Genomic DNA, 21,256 nt, shown 5'->3' with positions numbered 1-21,256 from the left:
TTGGCCAGTTGAGACATTTGCGTCCCGCCTATTCCAAAGAGGTTTTAAACAAATCAAAATAGATTTTAGATTCTTCAAAGTAGCCACCATTTGCCTTGATAACAGCTTTGCACACTCTTGGTGTTCTCTCAACCAGCTTCATGAGGTAGTCACCTTGAATGCATTTCAATTAACAGGTGCGCCATCTTACAAATAATTTGTGGAATTTCTTTCCTTCTTAATGCGTTTGAGCCAATCAGTTGTGTTGTGACAAGGTAGGAGTGGTATACAGAAGATAGCCCTATTTGGTAAAAGAGCAAGTCCATATTATGACAAGAACACCTCAAATAAGCAAAGAGAAACGACAGTCCATCATTTAAGACATGAAGGTCAGTCAATGAGGAAGATTTCAAGAACTTTGAAAGTTTATTCAAATGCAGTCGCAAAAACCATCAAGTGCTATGATGAAACTGGCTCTCATGAGGACCGCCACAGGAAAGGAAGACCCAGCGTTATCTCTACTGCAGAGGATAAGTTCATTCGAGTTACCAGCCTCAGAAATTGCAGCCCAAACAAATGCTTCCCAGAGTTCCAGTAACATACACATCTCAACATCAACTGTTCAGAGGTGACTGTGTGAATCAGGCCTTCGTGGTTGAATTGCTGCAAAGAAACCACTACTAAAGGATACCAATAATAAGAAGAGACTTGCTTAGGCCAAAGGACACGAGCAATGGACATTAGACCTGTGGAAATTTGTCCTTTGGTCTGGAGTCCAAATGGGAGTTTTTGGTGAACGGATGATCTCGGATGATGTATTTTCCACCGTAAAGCATGTAGGAGGAGTTGTTATGGTGTGGGGGTGCTTTGCTGGTGACACTGTCGGTGATTTATTTAGAATTCACAGCATTCTGCAGCAATTCGCCATCCCATCTGGTTTGGGCTTAGTGGGACTATCATTTGTTTTTCAATAGGACAATGACCCAACACACCTCCAGGCTGTGTAAGGGATATTTTATCAAGAAGGAGAGTGATGGAGTGCTGCATCAGATGACCTGGCCTCCACGATCCCCGACCTCAACCAACTTGAGATGGTTTGGGATGAGTCGGATCGCAGAGTGAAGAAAAGCAGCCAACAAGTGCTCAGCATATGTGGGAACTCCTTGAAGACCGTTGGAAAAGCATTCCAGGTGAAGCTGGTTGAGAGAATGCCAAGAGTGTGCAAAGCTGTCTGTCATCAAGTTGAGGGATGATTACTTTGAAGAATCTAAAATATATTTTGATTTGTTTAACACTTTTTTTGGTTCCTACATGATTCCATATGTGTTATTTCCTATTTTTGTTGTCTTCACCATTATTCTACAATATAGAAAATAGTAAAAAATGTTGTAACGTTACAGCTTTATTCTAAATGGATGAAATAGTTTCCACCCCTCATCAATCTACACACAATACTCCATAATGACAAAGCAAAAACACATTTTTTAACATTTTTGAAAAAAATGATTACAAATAAAAAACTGAAATATAACATTTACATAAGTATTCAGACCCTTTACTCAGTATTTTGTGGAAGCACCTTGGGCAGCGATTACAGCCGTGAGTCTTCTTGAGTATTACTCTTTTTATTTTTAATTCAAATCTACTTTTTCTTTGTCATTATGGGGTATTGTGTGTATATTGATGAGGGGTGGAAACATATTTAATCCATTTTAGAATAAGGCTGTAACGTAACAAAATGTGGAAAAGGGGAAGGGGTCTGAATACTTTTCCAATGCACTATATATATATACACTACCATTCAAATGTTTGTGGTCACTTAGAAATGTCCTTGTTTTTGAAAGAAAAGCATATTTTCTGTCCTATAAAATAACAACAAATTGATCAGAAATACAGTGTAGACATGTTGTTAATGTTGTAAATGACTGTTGTAGCTGGAAACAGCTGATTTTTAATGGAATATCTACATAGGCGTACAGAGGCCCATTATCAGCAACCATCACTCCTGTGTTCCAATGGCACGTTGTGATAGCTAATCAAGTTTATCATTTTAAAAAGGCTAATTGATCATTAGAAAACCCTTTTGCAATTATGTTAGCACAGCTGAAACTGTTGTTTTGATTAATGAAGCAAAAACACTGGCCTTCTTTAGACTAGTTGAGTATCTGGAGCATCAGCATTTGTAGTGTATATTGAACATATCTGAGGGGACACATGCCCATGGAAATGATGTCTCTGGGTCAAGCCACCATGCAGGTGAGCATTTTTTGTTCTGTAGGCAGCTCTGCAGTGTTCACCAGCTGACACATACACAAAGTCATAAAATCTGATTTAAAATGTATTAACCCTAACCTTAACCACACTGGTAACCATTATACCTAACCCTAACCTTAAAATATGACCAAAAGGCTACTTTTTGTTTCCATGAATTATAATATAGCCAATTTTAACTTTGCAGCTGGCCCATCTAGTGGAAATTGCTCGGTTCTGCCTCAAGGACAAGACTCATCCTTATAAAGTCTGTGCTCCCCCTGCCATTGTAGTTTTGGCAATTAAGCAGGATTTGGCTTGGCAGTTGGGTTTGGTTAAACCAAGGGATTTGGGTTGGGAGCATGGTTTTAAAACTTTATAAGGTATTCAGGGTAAATCTGAGACTTTTTAAAAACTACGAACACATGCGGCTCTTGGATGTTGTCCACACAGCTGTCATAGGCGATGGATCCTCCTGTTTCTTTAAGAGGTGGTGTCCGACAGCTGGAGTTTCCCACAGTGTAGTCTCCAACCAGCACACGACAAACAAACATGGACCTCACTCCGGACTGGCTGGTATAGTAACTAGCATCCCTGGCAAAGTAATTTCCTGAAATAAATGAATAATGTTTAGCTTAGATTTTCTTTTACAAAAAATGTACTTTATAAAACCAGTTTTGTTGCTTGGAATATATGCCTGCGTATTTGGAGAATGTATTGTTTAATTATACTATTGCTGCATTCAAGTGCCGGTCGGAAGCGGGAAACTTCCCAATAAGGAAGTTGTAAATCTGACATGATTGTGTTTAATGCAGCTAGTCAGAACTTGTCAGAATTGTTCTACTTAGTAGTATGATATGTTATGTTTGGTGTGGTTACATAAAACAGAGGTCACTTAAGGCAAAAATCAAGGGTGGTTGGTCCGGGTGGATGGGTAAGCTTATAATGTGAATGTCTAGCAACCCAAAGGTTGTATGTTTGAATCTCATCATGGACAACTTTAGCAATTTAGCAACTTTGCACTACTTACTACTTTTCAGCTTCTTTGCAACTACTTAGCATATTAGCTAACCTTAGCCCTAACCCCTATCCTAGCTGAAGTTAGCCACAGCAAATTATAATTTGTGACATACTGTACATATTGCATGCAAATTCCTATTATATTCTACGAATTGCAATTCGTAACATATCATACAAATTGAAATTCGTAACATATCATACTATATGGAGTGTTTTGATTTTATGTACAGCACAATATGAAATGCTTACTTGTGCTACTTTGACCTCTGAATGAATTTTGTGAATGTGGTGTAAGTGCTTCTTAAGTCAGAACAATTCTTCAACCAATAAGATTTTAGCTAGCTAGATAGCATTATATAGCTTGCTTAACATTGACTATATGGTCAACTAGCTACATTATCAACATTAATAAGTTGTAATTGTCAAACTGATTTTGTTTCATCTTTTGGTTGAAAAGGTAAAAGGTCAGCGATGAAACCTCACAACTCGGAAACTTTCTCCCACATTTCCACTTTAAGAGTTGGGGTAATTAAGAGTTGTGGGGTCATTCAAGTGAAACATACAAGTTGGAAACGTATATTTACCAAAATTCAGATAGCACGTGAACGGACCAGATTTAGCGATTTATCCATAATAATCTATATTCACAGACATAGACAATCAAATCGTGTCAATACAACAGTTATTGATTTGGGTATTGCATATACACAATACTGGCATCATACCTTTTCCATAGGGAATGTCATTGTTTCTGCATACTCTCCAGTCAAAGTTGTCTTTGCAAATTCTGTCAACATGTTCAGAGACAGTTCCATGGAAAAGCTGTTTCTCCATGATGCTTGTCCCTGAGGATTTCATCTGATCTCTTTGCCTAAAAAGGAATATGTTGGAATTGATTTATTACAGTAGGCAATCATATACATTTTAGTAAGACTAACAAAGGTACCATTCAAATGTTCAAATGCAGAATCACTGTGTATCTACTGTACAGTATTTGAATACTGATATATAGAAAATCACTTTGTTCATGAAAGGGAACGTTCACCCAAATTACAGTTTACCCTGTAGTTTTTCGCACTTTATGTCCAAATCATCCTAAAGTATCTCAAATTGATTGTGCAGCTCAAATAAGATACTTAGAGATGTGGGCATGAAGCTCAAAAAAACTAAAATTGGTACCATTGACTTGAATGGAATGCTGTCTTACCTTATCCATGGACTTCATTCAGGGTAAGGAAACCACAATGTAATTTAGGTGAACTATCCTTTCAACTGTATGATTTAATTTTGCATAGAGATCAGCTTCCATCAGTTTTAGTAAATATGATCCATTTCTTACATTATTTGCTAAATGTTGATTGACTCATATTTTTATTTGTATTCTATCTGAACCAGCTACAGTAAGAAGAAAAAACGAAATAGAGTTGTATTTTGAGTGAACTATCTCTTTAAGAAACATACAGCTCATAGAAGTTCCATTGGTAAAGGTTTTGTACTCTCTCAATGGTGAGTATGTGAAACCCCACAGCGGTTTTCTCAAAACAGGCCTTAATGTCTTTGTGTTCAGCTGTTGAGCTTGGCAACAAAACCATCTGTGAAGACATAGAAAACCCCCTCATAAGCTCATTCATAATGATACATGCTTCTAGACAACACAGAATGGTTTTGCATGCTACACCATCTTTCCTGAAGGATACGATTGCGGGTCTTATTCAAACAAGTTTATCGGATCATTTAATGTAACATCCACAGTGAACATTGTCACAATGCATGTATGTTTTATGCTTTTTGGGTGTTTTTCCATTACCTCAAAGCCGTTCCCAGGCAATCGAGACTGGTCCCAGTAAGGTGGCACAATCGAAGTGTTGGTATTAGACATGCTTAAGGAAGAAGTGAGGGGATACAAATTGTCATCAATGATCATATTGTCCTCATCATGCCACAAAGATACATCTCTGAACATCTCTGGGAGATTTGAAGATCGGCCGTCTTCTTACCAGTCTTTGGGTGTGTGAGCTCTTGTTACTCTGGATCATGTCTAAAAATAATATCTTTCTCAGTTCAGAAAGTAAAGCAGGTAGATACTAAAGCAGGTAGATAATATCAGCCTACCTTCCAAATTGACTTCATAGGTGTGTCGTCCTGCAGTGAACTCAAACACTGAGCCAAGAGAGGGATCACTGTACACCCTCTAGGTCCTCCACAGTCTTAGCACACACACACACACACACACACACACACACACACACACACACACACACACACACACACACACACACACACACACACACACACACACACACACACACACACACACACACACACACACACACACACACACTTTAGGGATACTTTCTTCTTTTCTTTGTGCCATATTAGAGGGGGAAATTAGGTATCACTACATACTGATGACCAAAATACGTTCCAGCATTCATCCTCTTCTTCCCAGTACCAAGTCCACTCGGTAGCAAGGGCAGCTTCTGGTTGGTCCAGGGAGGAAACCGTAGCAAGTCGCCGAACTTTGCTGTGACCGCGGATCATGAGGATAAAGTTCACCGGTGGGATTCCATGGCTAGGGCATAAAAAAACACTTTCAAGGCTTTTACTTCATTTTTACACATTTAGTAATTGTCTCGGTTTAAAATAGATACCTCTCGGTCTTTGCTGGGTCACAGTAGTCTCTCTCAATGCCCTCATTCTCTGAGATACATGACCAACCAAGTCCATTCTCCACCTCCCATTGATATGGCATAGTAGAATGGACACCCATACATACATCTTAAATATAAATCAATATCAGTGCAATAAACCCATACTGATTAAGTCAGGGAAATTAGAACATACATTTTTGTCAAAAGAAAATAATTTCTATCACAAATGGTGCATTTCCACTGATAATACCACAGTGTTATACTGTACCTCCTTCAAAGCAACGTCCAAAAAGGAAGCCATGACAAATTTCTTTTTTTTCTGTGAAAAATGTAAGATTTCACATTTCAATATCAGATTAGGTTGCAAAGCTTGCAAGTTTTTTGAAGACCATATGAAGTTATAGTACAGAAATACATAACATAAACAAAGCATTACATTCTAGAATCTCAATAATTATGTAAGTAGACCTTCAGAAAGTATTCATACCCCCATTATATTTCTTTTATATTCTGAAAAACTCCCCAGTCTCTAATGATTACAAGCATACCCATAACATGCTGCAGCCACCATTATGCTTGAAAATATAGAGAAGGATATTCAGTAATGTGTTGTATTGGATATGCCCCAAACATAACACTATTCAGGACAAAAAATGTATTGCTTTGCCACATTTTTTGGTAGTATTACTTTAGTGCCTTTATGCAACCAAGATGCATGTTTTGGAATGTTTTTATTCTGTACAAGCTTCCTTCTTTTCACTCTATCAATTAGGTTAGCATTGTGGATTATCTACAATGGTGCTGATCCATCCTCAGTTTTCTCCCATCATAGTCATTAAACTGGGGCGGCAGGGTAGCCTAGTGGTTAGAGTGTTGGACTAGTAACCGAAAGGTTGCAACTTCAAATCCCCTAGCTGACAAGGTACAAATCTGTCATTCTGCCCCTGAACAGGCAGTTAACCCACAGTTCCTAGGCAGTCATTGAAAATAAGAATTTGTTCTTAACTGACTTGCCTAGTTAAATAAAAGTCAAATGAAACAAATAAAACAACTCTAACTGTTTTAAAGTCACCATTGGCCTCATAGTGAAATACCTGAGTGGTTTCCTGCGTCTTTGTAATGACTGGGTGTATTGATACACCGTCCAAAGTGTAATTAATACCACACTCAAAGGTATATTCAATGTCTGTTATGTTTACCCATCTACCAATAGGTTCCCTTCTTTGCGTGGCATTGGAAAATCTCCCTCCTCTTTGTGGTTGAATCTGTATTTGAAATTCACTGCTCGGCTGAGGGACCTTACAGATAATTGTAGGTGTGGGGTACAGAGATGAGATAGTCATTCAAAAATCATGTTCAACACTATTATTGTACACAGAGTGTAATGTGATTAGTAAACCCTTTACTAGGTTTAAATTCAACCTTGTAATGCGAACTGGACTCTCATTTTAATATGGTAAAACTATTCCTTTAAAAATATGTTTTTCATAACAAACACTGAATATTAATAGTTAAATCATAGTTAAAAATATGGTTCTACGCTGTGGCTATTTTCTGGCATGTTTTCAACCCTGTTACCCATAGATAGACAGAAAATAATACATCAACCCTGCATAGATAGATAGATATAGAATAATACATCAACCCTGTTACCCATAGATAGACAGACTAGAATAATACATCAACCCTGTTACCCATAGATAGATAGACTAGAATAATACATCAACCCTGTTACCCATAGATAGATAGACTAGAATAATACATCAACCCTGTTACCCATAGATAGATAGACTAGAATAATACATCAACCCTGTTACCCATAGATAGATAGACTAGAATAATACATCAACCCTGTTACCCATAGATAGATAGACTAGAATAATACATCAACCCTGCTACCCATAGATAGACAGACTAGAACTGTTTTAACAAGCTCAAATATTGTTGTTAAGCTTGCATTCAATTTCTCCTCACTGTTACATAGAACAAGCTTCCATTCCCCCAGTCACAAAGTGAATTTTGGCTGATTTAAGATTAAATTGTCAACCTTGTTGACTTGCCTAGTTAAATAGAGGTTACATTTAAAAATGAAAATTAAATAAAACTTGTTATGGTCAATCATGTCACTTTTATAGTCACCTTTATAGTAATTTTTCTTAATTGAACCTCTTCAGATGGGGCAACTTTATGACAGAATAAATTGTTATATTTGACAAGATTACACTACTCAAAATGCACTCTAATCTAGGAATGAACAAAATATGTATATTTAGCATTACTAATAATGTAATTAATGATTTTGTCATTTGTGTAAATGCATTAGCTAGAGGGAAAATTAAACAATATTTTTAAAACAATATTTCGATCATTTCCCAAATTGGGTTCATTTGCAGCACCTTTCATGGTTTTATGAAATGGGTAGGTCTGTAGCAAAGTCTCAGCATATCCCATGGCATCATTGGTATTCCCAGTGATCTCAATCTCTCTTTTGTCCACATCCTCACGAATATGAATATGGAAAGCCATACTGTGTGCAAAGAGACAATAAGAAGAAAAAGAACAACAACAACAACAACAGGTCATTTACTCACCTGTTTCTTTGCCATCACATTTTGTTTTGCATGTGCTACAAAAGTCTATACGGGTCCGCTAATACAGGGCTAGTAATGTGTGTATGTGTAGGACCCTCGGCTATGTGTAGAACCCTCTGTAAAACCCCAAAAGGGTTTTGCATGGAACACAAAAGGGTTATACCTGGAACCAAAAGGGTTATACCTGGAACCAAAAATGGTTACCCTATGGGGGCAGCCAAATAACCGTTTTAGGTTTTTAGATATCACCCTTTTTGTGTACAAGATAAAGTAAGTTATAAAGTAAGCCTCAAAACAAGAAGTGAGAATGCTTACCTTGTAGTAGCTAGTAAGACACAGCCTCAATTGTGCGCCGAGATTATGACACTTAGAATATGTTGTTTATATCGTACAAGGAAATAGCAAAGGGTTTACCGTAAATGACCATAAGCCAAAGCATAATTAACTATCAATAAATGAGAAATGTCCCTGGTGTGTTCACCATGCACTTTGCCCTTGCCCTCGTCGTGTACTATAGTTACCGACAGGTGTTAGCTTTGGCAATGTAAAGCTCATCTTTAGAGAGGGCAGTGCCTGGACTCTTATCCATTGTCAGATATTAGACATCTTGATTTTATACAGACAAACAAAGTAAGTCAGCAACTACATCTGATTTAATAGGATCCTAAAAACAGGAAGTGGGCATGCTAACCTCTTTTAGCGAGATACAGCCTCAACTGTGCTCAGAGACTATGACACTAAGAGAAATGCTGTGTTACTCGAACAAGGAAATAGCTGACCGTAAATTAAGCCAAATAATAACGCAAAAATTCCACTCTAATTGGACCATGGAAATTGCCCTCTGATTTAGTTAAGGAAATACCTGCCTCACACCTCTGACTGGTCAAAAGTAATATAATATATGCCATTTAGCAAACACTTTTATCCAAAGCGTCTTAGTCTTGCATATGTTTTAGGTATGGGTGGCCCCGGGAATCAAACCCACAATCCTGGTGTTGCAAGCACCATGCTCTACAAACTGAGCCAATTATTTTTAAATGGTCTGTTAAGTCAACACATATGCATCTCTATGGAAGACATCATTTAGGTGGCACACACATACAGTATTGGCTAAGGTGTTGAACTGACAGTCACAGGGACCGGGATCAAATCTTGGTCGGTACCCCCTGAATTAACTACATTGGGTGTCAGAAGTGGGATAGCGCTGCTGAGAGGTCATAAAAATGATTTCCCATCAGTACGAGCACAAGGGACTTAAGCAGAGGGACTCACTTTCTAAAGGAAGAGGGTAGTGTAAGGACCATAGTACTCCTAGCGACAATTACTCTTGATAACTATTGCATTCACATTCATATTTTTTTATATTTCATCTGAGTTGAAATGCTGTTTTCAGATGTTCTATATTTAAGTCATGCCTATAAATGACATTTACAAACTTTCAAGATAAAAACATTTCATATTAAACTTTGTTAATGGGTTCAGATTTGTTTTTAATGTTTAATTGCATTACGTGGATACATTGGTCAGAGCCAAAGAATATCAAAGTTTGACATGCAGCCAATTAATTGGCTTATCTGTGCCAGATTAGTTGATTCTTGGCACACGAAGCCATGATTTTCCCTCACCCAAAAAGTTTAACAAAAATCAACACTGCAGGAGTGCACACATCATTGCAATTCAAGTCTTTATGGAGTCACTGATATTTGTCCTTTTTGTCCCTCAAGTGGCAATCACAATTGCAGAACAAAATGTACACTGCATTTAGATTGGATCCCAGCAACAGAGACTTTTCATACACTTGGATTTTAAGTATTTGGAAGATGTGCAAACTTCACACAGAAAGTAATGCTCTGTTCATAGTAAAAGCAGACACGGTATTGAGATTGGTTCTGGGACAAAAGAGGCTTTCACAATAGTTTGCTGAAGCGAGGTTGTTTGCAAGCATTGTTTTCCTTGTCTGGATTAGTTTCACACCTACACATTTCAAACAAACTAGGATGTGTTTGTATAAGCTCCGATGCACAGGGATGTAGTGGTAAAGCATTAATGTGAGGAAGCGCTGAACGCTGGTTGTGGTGACGGGCAGTGAGTATTTTATTTGATCATTAAAAAGTTGAGGACAAAACATAATAAAGCCTGAGAGCTTATTTCCATTGTGTTCCTCTAGGATAGGCAACGCACACGCTATTGCTAAGAATGCCAACGTTGCATAATAAATGTGTAAATGCTTTTCACAAAATACAAAAGTGTTTCTGAGCGTTTAGCCTCCATCACATCCCTGCAGGTGCATCTTCAGGGTGTTCTGTTTCAGTGTAAATGAAAACATTTCAAAAGAAGCAGCTCTATTTCTGAGTGACTTCAGAAAAAGGTATGCCGTTGTCTTTACAATAGACATGGCAGCAATATTGATTCATCTACACAGAAGCCTACAACGCAAGAGCAAAAAGAACAATATACAATGTCACTTTGTAATAACAGACAATGACAATTTGAGTGAAGACACAGTTGTAATGTTTCATTTCAAGTTATTCACACAAGTGATCAGTGTTCAAACTTAATATACTTTGTAATTGATTAACCTATGCCTTTGTCCACTCCCTTGGAATTTGGGTTGATCACTTTCACACCTGCGGGAACCGAACTGGTATCGATCTGTGACCCCTCAGATATAGGCAAACTCGGGTGGTTTTAGTACACATTCAGTTACATTGAAATATTGATCAAAAAAATCCCCACCAATTGAACCAGCTGTGTAAGCCACCAAAGAGTTAGCTGATCTTAGCTCAGGCTGGATTTATCTTGCTGAAACTTAAACAGAGAGCTGTAGAAGTTCCTCAGAAGCACATAAATCTGTTTCATTGGTAGCGGAGCACATGAAAATAGTCCCTGGATGGAGTTTGTCTAACCCTAAACTACAGAGTTAAGGACTGATGGAGTTGGGGGTCAATTCCATTTCAATTCTGGAAGTGAATTGAAATCCCAATTCAGGAATTGGTAGAAATCCTCTTTGAAAATGCTTAAATAAATAAATGAAGTAATGTAGATAGGAATAAATAGCATTTTTCAAATCTTGAATTGGAATCTAAATTCTTCTCCTGAATTCATGGCATTTGAATCTCTGCTAGTGAGACCAGTGCATGTTGTCAAAGTCTACTGCGTCCCCCAGGTTGGCATCAGTCTGTAGCAGGCTCATGATGACGGCCATGGCAGCCTCGTTGTTGCTCAGGATACCGAGGCCTGGTCCCACCATGCTGTCCAGGTTCATCTGGGAGCTCTCTGCTGGGGGAGAACGGGCTGTCATCAAAATCAACCAATACACAAAGTTATGTTAGTCATACAGTTGAAGATGGAAGTTTACATACACCTTAGCCAAATAAACCAAATGGCGCCGGAAGAGATGGCCGCCGTTTTACGGTCTCCTAACCAATTGTGCTATTATGTGGGGGTTTTTCGCGATATTTGTAAATGATTTTGTACGTAATGTTTCTGCAACCGTATCTTACGGAATAAAAGAGCTTCTGGATATCAGGACAGCGATCACTCACCTCAGATTAGACAAAGATTTCTTCAACAACAAGCGGGACTCTATATTCTCCAAACACCCCACAGGGCAGACATCCCAATTATTCGCAAAAGGAAAAGACGTAGAGGACGAAGAGCCGGATGCCTCGTCCGGACCTGCAGAAGGCAACTAGTAAAGCTGCCGTTACCGTCAATATTACTCACCAATGTGCAATCATTGGACAAATTAGATGAGGTATGATCATGAATATCCTACCAACGGGACATCAAAAACTGTAATATCCTATGTTTCACGGAATCGTGGCTGAATGACGACATGGATATTCAGCTAGTGGGATACACGCTGCACCGGCAGGATAGAACAGCACACTCCGGTAAGACGAGTGGGGGGGGGGGGGTCTGTGCATATTTGTAAACAACAGCTGGTGCAATAAATCTAAGGAAGTCTCTAGATTTTGCTCGCCTGAAGTAGAGTATATTGTGATAAACTGCAGGCCACACTACTTGCCTAGAGAGTTCTCAGCTATACTTTTTGTGGCTGTTTATTTACCACCACAGACAGATGCTGGCACTAAGACCGCACTCAGTCAGCTCTATAAGGAAATAAGCCAACAGGAAAACACTCACCCAGAGGCAGCGATCCTGGTTGCCAGAGACTTTAATGCAGGGAAACTTAAATCAGTTCTACCAAATCTCTATCAACATGTTAAATGTGCAACCAGAGGGAAAACAAATTCTAGATCACCTGTACTCCACAAACAGAGACGCGTACAACGCTCTCCCTCGCCTTCCATTTGGTAAATCCGACCACAACTCTATCATCCTGAGTCCTGCTTACAAGCTAAAATTAAAAGCAGGAAGCACCAGCAGGAAGCACGTTCTATAAAAAAATGGTCAGATGAAGCAGATGCTAAACTACAGGACTGCTTTGCTATCACAGACTGGAACATGTTCCGGGATTCTTCCGATGACATTGAGGAATACACCACATTAGTCACTGGCTTTAACAATAAGTGCATTGAGGATGTCGTGCCCACAGTGACTGTACATACATACCCCAACCATAAGCCATGGATTACAGGGAACATTCGTACTGAGCTACAGGGTAGAGCTGCCGCTTTCAAGGTGCGGGACTCTAACCCAGAAGCTTACAAGAAATCCCGCTATGCTCTGTGCCGAACCATCAAACAGGCAAAGTGTCAATACAGGGCTAAGATTGAATCATACTACACCAGCTCCGACGCTCGTCGGATGTGGCAGGGCTTGCAAACTATTACAGAATACAAAGCGAAGCACAGCCGCAAGCTGCCCAGTGACACGAGCCTACCAGACGAGCAAAATCACTTGTATGCTCGCTTCGAGGCAAGTAACACGGAGGCATACATGAGAGCATCAGCTGTTCCGGACGACTGTGTGATCACGCTTTCCGTAGCCGACGTGAGTAAGACCTTTAAACAGGTCAACATACACAAGGCTGCGGGGCCAGACGGATTACCAGGATATGTGCTCCGGGCATGTGCTGATCAACTGGCAGGTGTCTTCACTGACATTTTCAACATGTCCCTGATTGAGTCTGTAATACCAACATGCTTCAAACAGACCACTATAGTCCCTGTGCCCAAGAATACAAAGGCAACCTGCTTAAATGACTACAGACCCGTAGCACTCACGTCCGTAGCCATGAAGTGCTATGAAAGGCTGGTAATGGCTCACATCAACACCATTATCCCAGAAATCCTAGACCCACTCCAATTTGCATACCGCGCAAACAGATCCACAGATGATGCAATCTCTATTGCACTCCACAATGCCCTTTCCCACCTGGACAAAGGAACACCCATGTGAGAATGCTGCCCATTGACTACAGCTCAGCGTTCAACACCATAGTGCCCTCAAAGCTCATCACCAAGCTAAGGAACCTGTGACTAAACACCTCCCTCTGCAACTGGATCCTGCACTTCCTGACAGGCCGCCCCCCAGGTGGTGATAGTAGGTAGCAACACATCTGCCACACTGATCCTCAACATTGGAGCTCCCCAGGGGTGCGTGCTCAGTCCCCTCCTGTACTCCCTGTTCACCCACGACTGCATTAAAAAATATATATATTTTACCTTTATTTAACCAGGCAAGTCAGTTAAGAACACATTCTTATTTTCAATGACGGCCTGGGAACAGTGGGTTAACTGCCTGTTCAGGGGCAGAACGATAGATTTGTACCTTGTCAGCTCGGGGGTTTGAACTCGCAACCTTCCGGTTACTAGTCCAACGCTCTAACCACTAGGCTACGCTGCCGCCCCATGCTGTTGCATGGCTCGGCACAACTCCAATACCATCATTAAGTTTGCTGACGACACAACAGTGATCACCGACAACGACGAGACAGCCTATAGGGAGAAGGTCAGAGACCTGGCCGGGTGGTGCCAGAATAACAACCTATCCCTCAACGTAACCAAGACTAAGGAGATGATTGTGGATTACAGGAAAAGGAACACCGAGCACATGCCCATTCTCATCGACGGGGCTGTAGTGGAGCAGGGTGAGAGCTTCAAATTCCTTGGTGTCCACAACAACAAACTAGATTGGTCCAAACACACCAAGACAGTCGTGAAGAGGGCAAGACAAAGCCTATTCCCCCTCAGGAAACTAAAAAGATTTGGCATGGTCCAAAGATCCTCAAAAGGTTCTACAGCTGCAACATCGAGAGCATCCTGACCGGTTGCGTCACTGCCTGGTATGGCAATTGCTCGGCCTCCGACCGAAAGGCACTTCAGAGGGTAGTGTGTACGGCCCAGTACATCACTGGGTTAAAGCTGCCTGCCATCCAGGACCTCTACACCAGGCGGTGTCAGAGGAAGGCCCTAAAAACTGTCAAAGACCCCAGCCACCCCAGTCATAGACTGTTCTCTCTACTACCGCATGGCAAGCGATACCGGAGTGCCAAGTGTAGGAAAAAAGAAGAAAAAAAATCTCAACAGTTCTTACCGCCAAGCCATAAGACTCCTGAACAGGTAATCAAATGGTTACCCGGACTATTTGCATTGTGTAACCCCCCACATTGTGTAACCCCCCACCCCCTATTTTACGCTGCTGCTACTCTCTTGTTTATCTTATATGCATAGTCACTTTAACTATACATTCATGTACATACTACCTAAATTGGCCCGACCAACCAGTGCTCCCGCACATTGGCTAACCGGGCCATCTGCATTGTGTCCCACCACCCGCCAACCCCTCTTTTTACGCTTCTGCTACTCTCTGTTCATCATATATGCATAGTCACTTTAACAATACCTACATGTACATACTACCTCAATAAGACTGACTAACAGGTGTCTGTATATAGCCTTGCTACTCTTTTTTCAAATGTATTTTTACTATTGTTTTATTTCTTTACTTACCTACACCCTTTTTTCCACACCATTGGTTAGAGCCTGTAAGTAAGCATTTCACCTGTTGTATTCGGTGCACGTGACAAACTTTGATTTGACTTGATTTGAATATATTTCAACTCAGTTTTTCACAATTCCTGACATTTAATCCTCGTAAATATTCCCTGTTTTAGGTCAGTTAGGATAACAACTTCATTTTAAGAATGTGAAACGTCGGTATAATAGAAGAGAGAATGATTTCTTTCAGCTTTCATTTCTTTCATCACATTCCCAGTGTGTCAGAAGTTTGCATACACTCAATTAGTATTTGGTAGCATTGCCATTAAATTGGTTAACTTTGGTCAAATGTTTCAGGTAGCCTACCACAAGCTTCCCACAATAAATTGGGTGAATTTTGGCCCATTCCGATTGACAGAGCTGGTGTAACTGAGTCAGGTTTGTAGGCCTCCTTGCTTACACACGCTTTTTCAGTTCTGCCCACACATTTTCTATAGGATTGAGGTCAGGGCTTTGTGATGACCACTCCAATACCTTGACTTTGTTGTCCTTAAGCCATTTTGCCACAACTTTGGAAGTATGCTTGGGGTCATTGTTCATTTGGAAAACCCATTTGCAACCAAGCTTTAACTTCCAGACTGATATCTTGAGATGTTGCTTCAATATATCCACATAATTTTCCTCCCTCAGGATGCCCTCTATTTTGTGAATTGCACCAGTCCCTCCTGCAGCAAAGCACCCCCACAACATGATGCTGCCACCCAGTGTTTCACAGTTGGGGTGGTGTTCTTCGGCTTGCAAGCCTCCCCTTTTTCCTCCAAACATAAAGACAGTCATTATGGCCAAACAGTTATATTTTTGTTTCATCAGACCAGACGACATTTCTCCAAAAAGTATGATCTTTGTCCCCATGTGCAGTTGCAAACCGTAGTCTGGCTTTTTTATGGCGATTTTGGAGCAGTGGCTTCTTCCTTGCTGAGCGGCCTTTCAGGTTATGTCGATATAGGACTGGTTTTACTGTGGATATAGATTATTTCCTCCAGCATCTTCACAAGGTCTTTTGCTGATGTTCTGGGATTGATTTGCACTTTTCGTACCAAAGTACATTCATCTCTAGGAGACAGAATGAGTCTCCTTCCTGAGCGGTATGGCGGCTGCGTGGTCCCATGGTGTTTATACTTGCGTACTATTGTCTGTATAGATGAACGTGGTTCCTTCAGGCCTTTGGAAATTGCACCCAAGGATGAACCAGACTTGTGGAGGTCCATCATCTTTTTCGGAGGTCTTGGCTGATTTCTTTAGATTTTCCCATGATGTCAAGCAAAGAGGCACTGAGTTTGAAGATAGGCCTTGAAATACATCCACAGGTACACCTCCAATTGACTCAAATTATGTCAATTAGCATATAAGAAGTTTCTAAAGCCATAATTTTCTGGAATTTTCCAAGCTGTTTAAAGGCACAGTGAACTTGGTGTATGTAAACTTCTGACGCACTTTAATTGTGATACAGTGAATTATAAGTGAAATAATCCGTCTGTAAACAATTGTTGGAAAAATGACTTGTGTCATGCAATCGGAGGGCCTGATGTCCGGACCTCTGGCAGTCTCTATGGGAGTGCCATAGGGTTAAATTCTAGGGCTGATTCTTTTCTCTGTATTCATCAATGATGTCGCACTTGCTGATGGTGATTCGCTGATCCACCTCTATGCAGACGACACCATTCTGTATACTTCTGGCCCTTCTTTGGACACTGTGTTAACAAACCTCCAGATGAGCTTCAATGCCATACAACACTCCTTCCATGGCCTCCAACTGCTCTAAAATGCAAGCAAAACTACATGTATGCTCTTCAACCGATCACTGATCAATGTTAGACTGTAAACTCTCCTTCCAGACTCACATTAAGCATCTCCAATCCAAAATTAAATCTAGAATTAGCTTCCTATTTCGTAAAAAAAGCATCCTTCATTCATGCTGCCAAACATACCCTCGTAAAACTGACTATCCTACATATCCTTGACTTCGGCGATGTCATTTACAAACTAGCCTCCAACACTCTACTCAGCAAATTGGATGTAGTCTATCACAGTGCCATCCGTTTTGTCACCAAAGCCCCATATACTACCCACCACTGCGACCTGTATGTTCTCGTTGGCTGGCCCTCACTTCATATTCGTCGCCAAACCGACTGGCTCCAGGTCATCTATAAGTTTTTGCTAGGTAAAGCCCGCCTTATCTCAGCTCACTGGTCACCATAGCAGCACCCATGCGCTCCAGCAAGTATTTTTCACTGGTCCTCCACAAAGCCAACTCCTCCTTTGGCCGCCTTTCCTTCCAGTTCTCTGCTGCCAATGACTGGAATGAACTGCAAAAATCACTGAAGCTAGAGTCTATATCTCCCTCACTAACTTTAAGCATCAGCTGTCAGAGCATCTTACCGATCACTGCACCTGTACACAGCCCATCTGTAAATAGCCCACCCAACTACCTCATCCCCATATTGTTATTCATTTTTTTGCTCCTTTGCACCCCAGGATCTCTACTTGCACATTCATATTCTGCACTATCACTCCAGTGTTTAATTGCTAAATTGTAATTATTTCACCACTATGGCCTATTTATTGCCTTACCTCAGTAGTATTACTACATTTGCACACACTGTATATAGATTTTTCTATTGTGTTATTGATTGTACATTTGTTTATCCCGTGTGTAACTCTGTGGTTTGTGTTGCACTTCTTTGCTTTATATTGGCCAGGTCGCAGTTGTAAATGAGAACTTGTTCTCAACTGGCCTAACTGGTTAAATAAAGGCGAAATAGATGTTTTTAATAAAAAATGACTTTGTATAGGATTTTGAATGTTAACTACCTGTGTCCATATGTGTGTTGCTGCCAGCGTATGTGGCCCCCTTTGAAGCAGACTCTGATCCAGACTTGCTCACTGTATCGGAGTCAGTCACCTCCTCATTTGGCATCTGCAAGAGGACAAGTGGGTACATAATAATACAGAAAATCTTTACTCTATAGATTTTTTGATACAAAGTTCCATTCAGGGCCCTGAAGACAATGTAGGATGAGAAGGGACGTTAGGTTTTGCGACTCACGTTGGCATGAGAGGAGACCATTGGAGACCTGTCCTGAGATGGACAGAAGGGACTGGAGGTTCCAATCGATTGAGAACAATTGACCCTGCACAGACAGAGACATTGTCTATGCAACAGAGACATTTTGGCGGTGGAAGAAAGCAGAACAAATGTAACAAAATGTTCAGGAGCCAATAAAACTAAAAACGATGTAAGCTGACTGTACAAGTACCAGAAAGCTCTGTAAAAACAATGCTATTGAAAACTATTTTATTTTATTTATTCATTTCACCTTTATTTAACCAGGTGTGTGATTGACTAGGATATGCATAAGGTTATCTTATTTTTATTTATTTATTTTATTTCACCTTTATTTAACCAGGTAGGCTAGTTGAGAACAAGTTCTCATTTGCAACTGCGACCTGGCCAAGATAAAGCATAGCAGTTCGACACATACAACAACACAGAGTTACACATGGAATGAACAAAACATACAGTCAATAATAAGAGTAGAAAAAATAAAACAAAGTCTATATACAGTGAGTGCAAATAAGGTCAAATATGGGAGTTAAGGCAATAAATAGGCCATGGTGGAGAAGTAATTACAATATGGCAATTAAACACTGGAATGGTAGATGTGCAAAAGATGGATGTGCAAGTAGAGATACTGTGGTGCAAAAGGAGCTAAATAAATAAATACAGTATGGGAATGAGGTAGATAGATGGGCTGTATACAGATGGGCTATGTACAGGTGCAGTGATCTGTGAGCTGCTCTGACAGCTGGTTCTTAAAGCTAGTGAGGGAGATGGGAATCTCCAGCTTCAGTGATTTTTGCAGTTCGTTCCAGTCAGTGGCAGCAGAGAACTAGAAGGAAAGGCGACCAAAGGAGGAATTGGCTTTGGGGGTGACCAGTGAGATACCTGCTGGAAAGTGTGCTACGAGTGGGTGCTGCTATGGTGACCAGTGAGCTGAGATAGGGCGGGGCTTTACCTAGCAGAGACTTGTAGATAACCTGTAGCCAGTGGGTTTGGCGACGAGTAGGAAGCGAGGGCCAGCCAACGAGAGTGTAAAAGTCACTGTGGTGGGTAGTATATGGGGCTTTGGTGACAAAACGGATGGCACTGTGATAGACTACATCCAGTTTGCTGAGTAGAGTGTTGGGGGCTTTTTTTATAGATGACATCGCCGAAGTCAAGGATCGGTAGGATGGTCAGTTTTACGAGGGTATGTTTGGCAGCATGAGTGAAGGAAGCTTTTTGCGAAATAGGAAGCCGATTTTAGATTTAATTTTGGATTGGAGATGCTTAATGTGAGTCTGGAAGGAGTGTTTACAGTCTAGCCAGACACCTAGGTATTTGTAGTTATCCATCTATTCTAAGTCAGAGCCGTCCAGAGTAGTGATGCTGGATGGGCGGGCAGGTGCTCTATCAGAGTAGTAGTTGGTGAACCAGGCGAGGCAATCATTTGAGAAACCAAGGCTGTTGAGTCTGCCAATAAGAATGTGGTGATTGACAGAGTCAAAAGTCTTGGCCAGGTTGATGAATACAGCTGCACAGTAATGTCTCTTATCGATGGTGGTTATGATATCGTTAAGGACCTTGAGCGTGGCTGAGGTGCACCCATGACCAGCTCGGAAACCACATTGCATAGCGAAGAAGGTACGATGTGATTCAAAATGGTCCGTAATATGTTTGTTAACTTGGCTTTCGAAGACCTTAGATGCAGGGTAGGATAGATATAGGTCTGTAGCAGTTTGGGTCTAGAGTGTCTTCCCCTTTGAAGAGGGGGATGACTGTGGCAGCTTTCCAATCTTTGGGAATCTCAGACGATACAAAAGAGAGGTCGAACAGGCTAGTAATAGGGATTGCAACAATTTCGGCAGATAATTTAAGAAAGAGAGGGTCCAGATGGTCTAGCCCGGCTGATTTGTAGGGGTCCAGATTTTGCAGCTGTTTCAGAACATCAGCTATCTGGATATGGGTGAAGGAGAAATGGTGGGGGCTTGGGCGGGTTGCTGTGGATGGTGCCGGGCAGTTGACCGGGGTAGGGGTAGCCAGGTGGAAAGCATGGCCAGCCGTAGAGAAATGCTTATTGAAATTCTCAATTATAGTGGATTTGTCGGTTGTAACAGTGTTTCCTAGCCTCAGAGCAGTGGGTAGCTTGGATGAGGTGCTCTTATTCTCCATGGACTTTACCGTGTCCCAGAACTTTTTTGAGTTTGTACTGCAGGATGCAGATTTCCGTTTAAAACAGTTAGCCTTAGCTTTCCTAACTGCCTGTGTATATTGTTTCCTAACTTCCCTGAAAAGTTGCATATCACGGGGGCTATTCGATGCTAATGCAGAACGCCACAGGATGTTTTTGTGCTGGTCAAGGGCAGACAGGTCTGGAGTGAACCAAGGGCTATATCTATTTCTGGTTCTACATTTTTTGAATGGGGCATGCCTATTTAAGATGGTGAGGAAGGCACTTTTAAAGAATAACCAGGCATCCTCTACTGTCGGGATGAGGTCAATGTCCTTCCAGGATACCCCGGCCAGGTCGATGAGAAAGGCTTGCTCGCAGAAGTGTTTTAGGGAGCGTTTGACAGTGATGAGGGGTGGTCGTTTGCTCGCAGACCCATTACAGATGCAGGCAATGAGGCAGTGATCGCTGAGATCTTGGTTGAAAACAGCAGAGGTGTATTTGGAGGGTGAGTTAGTTAGGATGATATTATGAGGGTGCCCATGTTTACGGATTTGGGGTTATATCTGGTAGGTTGATTGATAAAT

The 21,256-nt window shown here is 40.9% G+C and overlaps 2 protein-coding genes and 1 long non-coding RNA gene across 11 annotated transcripts in view; all 3 read right to left on the bottom strand.

The window, feature by feature from the left end:
- Positions 1 to 1,708: 1,708 nt before the first annotated feature.
- On the bottom strand, positions 1,709 to 6,469 carry LOC123995306 (protein mono-ADP-ribosyltransferase PARP12-like). The gene is made up of 7 exons (XM_046298830.1): positions 5,656 to 6,469; positions 5,362 to 5,456; positions 5,247 to 5,287; positions 5,057 to 5,129; positions 4,711 to 4,841; positions 3,975 to 4,120; positions 1,709 to 2,839 (listed from the first exon to the last, which is right to left on the bottom strand). The coding sequence occupies exons 4-7, from the start codon at positions 5,126 to 5,128 to the stop codon at positions 2,598 to 2,600; spliced, it is 591 nt and encodes a 196-aa protein (XP_046154786.1). The 5' UTR covers position 5,129; positions 5,247 to 5,287; positions 5,362 to 5,456; positions 5,656 to 6,469; the 3' UTR covers positions 1,709 to 2,597.
- Positions 6,470 to 8,296: 1,827 nt separating this feature from the next.
- On the bottom strand, positions 8,297 to 8,985 carry LOC123995308. Its single transcript, XR_006831805.1, has 2 exons — positions 8,807 to 8,985; positions 8,297 to 8,427 (listed from the first exon to the last, which is right to left on the bottom strand). It is a non-coding gene; the product is annotated as an uncharacterized LOC123995308 (long non-coding RNA).
- Positions 8,986 to 10,561: 1,576 nt separating this feature from the next.
- Positions 10,562 to 21,256, bottom strand: part of LOC123994419 (aryl hydrocarbon receptor nuclear translocator-like protein 2) — a 31,609-nt gene continuing 20,914 nt past the window's right edge. For 6 of the 9 annotated variants that reach the window (XM_046296960.1, XM_046296966.1, XM_046296967.1 and 3 more), the window contains 3 exons: positions 18,506 to 18,590; positions 18,271 to 18,376; positions 10,562 to 11,785 (listed from right to left, as the gene is read on the bottom strand). In XM_046296960.1, coding sequence (XP_046152916.1) covers positions 11,613 to 11,785; positions 18,271 to 18,376; positions 18,506 to 18,590 — 364 coding nt within the window. In that variant the 3' untranslated portion in view covers positions 10,562 to 11,612. The remainder of the gene's footprint in view (positions 11,786 to 18,270; positions 18,377 to 18,505; positions 18,591 to 21,256) is intronic. The other 3 variants (XM_046296964.1, XM_046296965.1, XM_046296968.1) reach the window with 3 other exon arrangements.

Source organism: Oncorhynchus gorbuscha, linkage group LG14 (assembly GCF_021184085.1).
Source record: "Oncorhynchus gorbuscha isolate QuinsamMale2020 ecotype Even-year linkage group LG14, OgorEven_v1.0, whole genome shotgun sequence".
Taxonomy (NCBI): domain Eukaryota; kingdom Metazoa; phylum Chordata; class Actinopteri; order Salmoniformes; family Salmonidae; genus Oncorhynchus; species Oncorhynchus gorbuscha.
This window is presented reverse-complemented; position numbering and strand designations above follow the sequence as displayed.